The sequence below is a fragment of the Merops nubicus genome, unplaced genomic scaffold (assembly GCF_000691845.1).
Source record: "Merops nubicus isolate BGI_N331 unplaced genomic scaffold, ASM69184v1 scaffold27246, whole genome shotgun sequence".
NCBI classification, from domain to species: Eukaryota; Metazoa; Chordata; class Aves; order Coraciiformes; family Meropidae; genus Merops; species Merops nubicus.
The window spans coordinates 1-6,327 of NW_008617369.1; the positions used below are offsets into that span (position 1 = coordinate 1).

Sequence of the window (6,327 nt, forward strand, 5' to 3'; positions counted from 1 at the left end):
GCATGGAGCTGGGCAAGGGATGGAGCAGGGATGGGGAATGGAGCAGGACCTGGAGATGGAGCAGGACAGGGGGATGGAACGTGGAGCAGGGATGGGAGCTTGCTGATAGCCACTCTCTCTCTGCCCATCCTTCCCCTTCCCTGCTCCTGGCAGGACCTGCTGCTCCTGCCCTTAGGACCTTTCTGGGGAGCCAGCACAGTCTGGAGGTCACTACTCCCCTTCAACTCCACGTAACCACTCTCCTTTCTCTTTGCAGCGATATCAGCCCCTTGCTGAAGGATCCTGAAGCTTTCAGGACCTTGATTGACCTTCTGGAAGACCATTTGAGGGCATCTTTCCCCCAAATCGACTTTATTGCAGGTGAGTGTTGGTTGAAAGGTCTCTGAGGTCAGTGCAGAGCTTCGTGTCCTCAGGCTGCCCAAGCAGGAGGCGTGGGGAGGCTCCTCTGCTAATGGGGCAGAAAATGCTGTAGCCCTTGGACACTGTAATCACCCAAACGTTGGCCTGTGTGGTGTGGTAACACTGGGATAGGTTATACCCTCAACTCAGTCCTGAAGTTTCCTGAAATACAGGTTTTGGATGTGGCAGATGCCGTGTGATGGTGCTTTGGTGCCAGTTTCATAATTCATTGCTTTCATCATGAAAAAGGAGTCGGGGAGCACTGGAAGCCTGACGTAAAGTCCTGCAGGCATTACTGGAAGGTCTTGCACAGTCCCCACAGCAGGCAGACCCTGTTCCAGCACGTTTGCCTTCTCAGGGGGCCTTTTCAAGCCAGCAAAACCAGCCTTTGCACCTCTAGATTGCTGAAAGAGGCTGAGAGTGCAAGTGCTTCGGGAGGTTCAAGGGGCCTGCACTGAGCCAGGTCCAAGTGCCTCGTGATAGCTGAAGTTGGGACAAAGTCCCTGACTGCGTGGCCAAACTGATATGGGGCTGCCCAGAGCTTATCTCTTAAGAAGGAGAGCTCGAGGAGGGGCAGACCCTACTGAGGGGGGGGTGGATGGGGTCCCCCATCAGCAGCAGGACACCTTGGTGGGTGCAGGAGTGTGGCGTGGGGGATTAACCCACAGAAATGCCTCGAGAAGCAAAGTGCTTCTGGGGAGCTCCCTAGCACGGGGGGATAAAGCCAAAGTGTGGGCTGGCTCTGTTGTGAGTGTTCCTGATGCTCTGTTCCCCCCCCTCCCCAGGCCTGGACTCCCGTGGCTTCCTCATAGGCCCCCCCTTGGCTCAGAGGCTGGGCATTGGCTTCGTGCCCGTGCGGAAGAAGGGGAAGCTCCCGGGGCCCACCGAGTCCGTCTCCTACGCCCTGGAGTACGGGAAGGTAACGCCTGGGTGGGGGGAGAGAGCTCCCAGGCTGGTCGGTGCTGGGCTGGGGGGATGTCACAATAAAACCCAGGAGGGGGGTGATGCCCAGGGCGGGTTTCCCAGCCCAGCACACTCTTCCCTGGCGTGGCAGCTCCCAGCCCCATCCCCGAGCCACGGGCGCATGCTTTGTGCCAGTGAGCCGTGCCATGATTCTTTTTTTGGGAGGGGGGATAGAGGAGGAAGGGATGATAAAACTCGGGTGCTAAATTGCTTTCTTTGGCTTGAATTCAGGGGCATGAACATGGAGTGTGTTGAGTGTTTCCCACTCTTGCAGTAAGTGCTCTGGGTAAATGCCTTTCCTGCATGGCTTGAGCAGCAGCGCGCTCGCTTCATGACCCCGCAGCCTCCTTGGTTAGCTGGGAGCTAACACCAGGCACTAACAGCAGCTGTCCAACCCAGAACTCATCCCTGAAGGTTGTTTGGGCCAACTCTGGCATGGGACAAGCTCTATCTGATGCAGGATGGTGCCTAGGATGGTTTGAGTCTTGTTTGACAGCACCATGCTCCAGCCTGGGGTATCCCAGGCGATCTTCCCAACTGGAGAACTCCTTTGGGATAAGGTTTCATGATGGGGCCACAAGTCACTGAGTGAACGTTCAGGATCTTGACGTGCCAGAGGATTGGCCCAGCAATCACCTAACTGCTATATAGACTCCCCTGTAGCTGGAGTAGGTGTTTTGGGGGGGTTGTAGGTGCTGAGTGTTGACCTCGCTGAAGACTTTTCTCCATTCCACCACGTGTTGGTGTTTGTGACATGTTCCTCTGTAAAGCAAGACTAAAATGAAGCTTCTCTTTCCACCCTGCAGGCTGAACTGGAGATCCAGAGCGATGCTGTGGAGCCAGGACAAAAAGTGGTCATTGTAGATGACTTGCTTGCAACTGGAGGTGAGAGAAGCTGCAGGTGTTGGAGCACGTGGGAGCCACACACACGTGCCCTGGGAGCAGCTGGGGAGGGGTCAAGGCTTCCCTGAAGTGACATTTCTGCTCCACCTCTGTCGTGCAGGTACCATGTGTGCTGCCTGTGAGCTGCTGAAGAGGCTGAAGGCTGAAATCCTGGAGTGCCTGGTGGTCATAGAGTTAAAACCCCTGAAAGGATCAGAAAAGCTCAAGTCCATCCCTTTCTACTCTCTGCTGCAGTACTCTGACTGAGGAGGAGCTGGGAGGGGGGAATGTTGGAGTTTGGGGCCTTAGCTGGTGACTCTGGAAGTCACAGGGGGTAGGGGGGGTGGGGTTGGAACCTATAATTTTGATTCAGATGCTAGACAATCCTAAATCCTGTTTGTTTTCCAAGCTGCAGATTAAGGTGTATTTAGTGTGAGGATCCTTTATGAGTTCATCCTTCTGGGAAGAAGGAACAGTCTGAATATTTGGGGGATGGAGACCAAGATGCAACTTCACTGAATGTTGTTTTTTTTTTTTTAAAAAGACCAAAATGAAAATACTGCTGCTGAGGGAGGAGAGGTCCAGGAGTTTAGAGGGCCCAGCATTCCCTTTTGGCTGGCAGTGCCTGATCAACTTCCTAGTGACCTGTGAAGAGTTTGCCAGAGAAACACAGAAGATGGGCAAAAAGCAATTATTTGATAAATCCCTCTGTCTTTAGCCCCAGAGGGTGGTCTGGCTGCTCTCTGCTGTCGCTCACACCACAATAGGTTGCTCTTACATTAAAGTAGTGCTTGTTAAGGCTGCCCAGAGAGGTTGTGGAGTCTGGAAAGATTCTGGATACAATCCTGGGCACCCTGCTGTGGGTGACCTGCTGGAGCAGGGGGGTTGAACAAGATGATCTCCAGAGGTCCCTCCCAAACCCACCACTCTGGGATTAAGTGTTTGCCCAGCCATGTGTCCTGAAAACATGAACCAGCCCAACAGAGGTTGCTGGTCAATGAGCTCAAACACCATGTTGGCTTGTACTTGGCTCGTGGTCTCCTTCCCTTGGTCCAGGGTAGTTCTGAGCAGTGGATTTTTCCAAAGTAGGAGAAATCTACATCATGAGGGACAGGTGGTGAGCAGGGGGACCTTGCACATGCTCAGGGCTGTTCACCTGCCTCCTGTCCAGCAGTGCTGGCAGCTTTTGTTTGTCACAAATTCCCTACCTCCTGCAAACTATCTGTCTTCTTGTGCTGCTCTCTGCCTTCTGCTGGGTCCTTCTTGGGTCATCAGGGTGTTGAAGGGATGGTAGCAGTTTAGAGGCTGTTTTTGTTGGTATATTTGGTGTCAGATAAGGGCACAGGAAAGAAAGCAAAGGCATCATGCTTGGAGCTGAGCTCTGGTGGTCTCACTCAGGTTGTGTGGTGGGTGATGTGGGGTTGGGAGGTGCTCCCTAGAGCACAGAATGCTTTGGGGTGGAAGGGACCTTTAAAGCATCATTCACTTTGGTCACAGGAGTAGCCAACACCCAGAGTGCCAAAACTTCCAGATGCCTGAAAACACGAGGGACTGTGTCCCTGTCCTAGCAGGGGCTGAACTCATGGGTAAAATAAATTTTGTCTTATTTTTATTTTTCCTAAACTGTCTCAGAGCTGTTCTTGCAGTAGCTGAAGCTGTTTGTGACCCCAGGGAGCATCTTCCTCCAAACCCAGGCTGTCTGTGGAGAGCAAGGCTGGGGCCTGAGCCCCCTTGCCACCCCAGCTGCTTGGAAGGAATCACTTGCCAGGACTGAGCAGTTCAGGTACCTTCTCTCCATACCTGGCACCAGCTTCTAGCTGGAGGGGAGCACCCAGGCTGGTCCATGCAGTGGCAGGGCCCTGTGGGAGCACAGCCTAAGCCCTCACAGCTCAGCTGACCATCCCTTCACTGTGGGGACACCACCCACCCTACCCAAGGGCTAGAGCAGCTATTTTTATTACAGTTTCCTGAAAAGCCACTTCAGTGGCAGCTCAGTTTACACTGAGGTGGTCAGAAACACCAGTCCCCAGGGGAGAAACCTCCCTCTGGGCACTTGTTTCTGCAGGGAGCCAAGGGAGGTGGCACCTTGCCCGCAGCCCTGGCACAGGGAGGAGGTCCCTGCTGTGAAGTAGAGAAGGGAAAGATTGGTTCCACCCCCGAGGAGCTGCAGAAAGCAGCTGTGGAAGCAGCATCAGCCCTGCCAGTGCCAGCACTGGCTGTGAGCAGGGCCAAGAGGTGACATCAGGGAGCGTGGGGATGGTGCCTTCACCTTGGCCAGGCTCTGAGCAGCCCTTGATGGGATTTGCTTGTAGTTTTTGTCTGAGGCAGCAGAACAGGAGCTCGCTGGGAGCTCTCCTGGGGGGTGTGTGTGCCTCTGCCAGGCTGCCAAGCCCAGCTCCTCTCCAGCTCCTCTGCAGCACGGTCAGCAGCCCAGCCTGCACCCCAAGCCCAGCCTGTGCACCCCCCTCCAGCTTCTAGGCCAGGTTTAAGTCCTCCTCTTTGGAAAATGGGGCTACCTCCTGCCAGCAGTGCTGGCCAACTGGCCTGCACGATAGCAAGTGAGGTTCTGGAGGAGGAGGCCAACTGGCCTGCACTATGGCAAGTAGTCCTGGAGGAGGAAGAGGGGGTGGCCAACTGGCCTGCACCTCAGCAAGCAGGGTTCTGGAAGAGGAGGAGGACCTGCCTGCTCCCTGGGACAGCACTGTGGGGGTCTCTGATGCTGGCAGTGCCTGAGAGCAGCAGTTCGGGGGGGACACCTCCCCTGGACCAGCACGGTCCTCGCCAAGAGGGATGAAAGAGGGTCACCTTCCCACACAAATCCCTGATGCCCCATGGTAAAACCAGGCTCAGAGCATGGTGTGAAGAGTGCCCCATGTGGCACAGGGCACCCCCCACTGCCCTGAGTCAGGCTGGCACCTCCACACCCATCAGCACCCTCCATCCCTCTTCCCAAACCACTCCAGCCCAGGGCCCAGGGGCTCTCCTTCGGGGGTAAAAGCCCCTCTGCACCCACCCCCAGCCCTCCTGCTCCTGCCCCCCGTTACAAAAGCTGCATTCAGCTCCCTGCAAACCCACGCTCACTTTTTCCAGTGAGTCTTTCTCCAGGAGCTGGACGAGGCCCCAGCCCTTCCCTGCCTGTGCTGGCCAGTGCCAATTGCCATGGAGAAGCTCGGTGCAGGCGGCAGCTCACCGAGGAGCAGCCCTGGGTTAACACCAGTCAGCTAGATTTAAAACATTTAATACAAATATGTTTTGACAAGTCCTGTAGTTGTTTCCAGCGAGTCCTGGAGATGCATTTTTCCCTCCCTTAAAAACAGAACAAGGCCCAGAACTCCCAAAAAACATCAATTTGTGAACTTCTTTCGCTTCTTCCTGCCCGTGTAACTCGCTCTCACCTTGCCCAGTCCTGCCTCCATCCCACCAGGGCTCAAAAGCTGATGGAAGAAACCTCCACCAACCCTCTGAGGAGAAGCCTCCTGCACCAACCCAAAGGTTTTTAGCTCTTCACCACTTGTGTTGCCACCCAGGACGCAGGACTGCCTGCCTCAAGGGTTAGGGGAACTATGGTCCTCACGGCCCCTAGCAGAGGAATTTATTAAATTAAGGTGTTCTGCTCTCCCTCAGGCATCCCTGAGGGCTGAGCCTCCCGCAGCCCACACCAGTCCCTGGAGCACTGTCAGGATTTGCTGCACTGAAGAGGAGGTTGCCCAGGGAAAGCCTCGACCCTCGGGGAGCTCAGAGGGCTTCTGCCTCCTTTGCTGCCTTGGTGAGCCTCTCGGTGACGAGGCCGAGGTCCATCCCTTTGTCCAGTTTGATGTAGGTGTCTGTCCTCAAGGTGTGGATCCCCACCCAGTCGGGCACCAGCTCCGCAAAGAGCCTCAAGTGTTCCTCCATCTCACCTGCAAAAAGCAGCAGCAGGACCCCCAGGTCAGAGCTCAGCTCCCCCAATACCCCTCCCCAAGCAAAGAGACCCCCCCCAAACCCAGCCCTTCCCTACCGGAGGACATCTGCACGTCGTAGCTGTCGGCCATGAGGCCACAGGCCACCTCCATGGTGAGGGCCTGCTTCTTCTCAGCCACGAAG

The 6,327-nt window shown here is 55.5% G+C and overlaps 2 protein-coding genes across 2 annotated transcripts in view; one reads left to right on the forward strand and one right to left on the reverse strand.

The window, feature by feature from the left end:
* Nucleotides 1-256: 256 nt before the first annotated feature.
* On the forward strand, nucleotides 257-2,511 carry APRT (adenine phosphoribosyltransferase; the record flags this gene model as incomplete). The annotated part of the gene is made up of 4 exons (XM_008943129.1): nucleotides 257-360; nucleotides 1,185-1,318; nucleotides 2,169-2,247; nucleotides 2,366-2,511. Coding segments are annotated over 4 exons (463 nt in total), but the record flags the coding sequence as incomplete, so codon positions are not given.
* A 3,468-nt stretch (nucleotides 2,512-5,979) lies between these two features.
* CDT1 (chromatin licensing and DNA replication factor 1) overlaps nucleotides 5,980-6,327 on the reverse strand; it is a gene marked incomplete at its 5' end in the record, with an annotated part of 2,995 nt that continues 2,647 nt past the window's right edge. Inside the window, 2 exons of the mRNA XM_008943130.1 lie at nucleotides 5,980-6,143; nucleotides 6,242-6,325. Of these exons, the coding sequence (XP_008941378.1) occupies nucleotides 5,980-6,143; nucleotides 6,242-6,325 (248 nt within the window). The remainder of the gene's footprint in view (nucleotides 6,144-6,241; nucleotides 6,326-6,327) is intronic.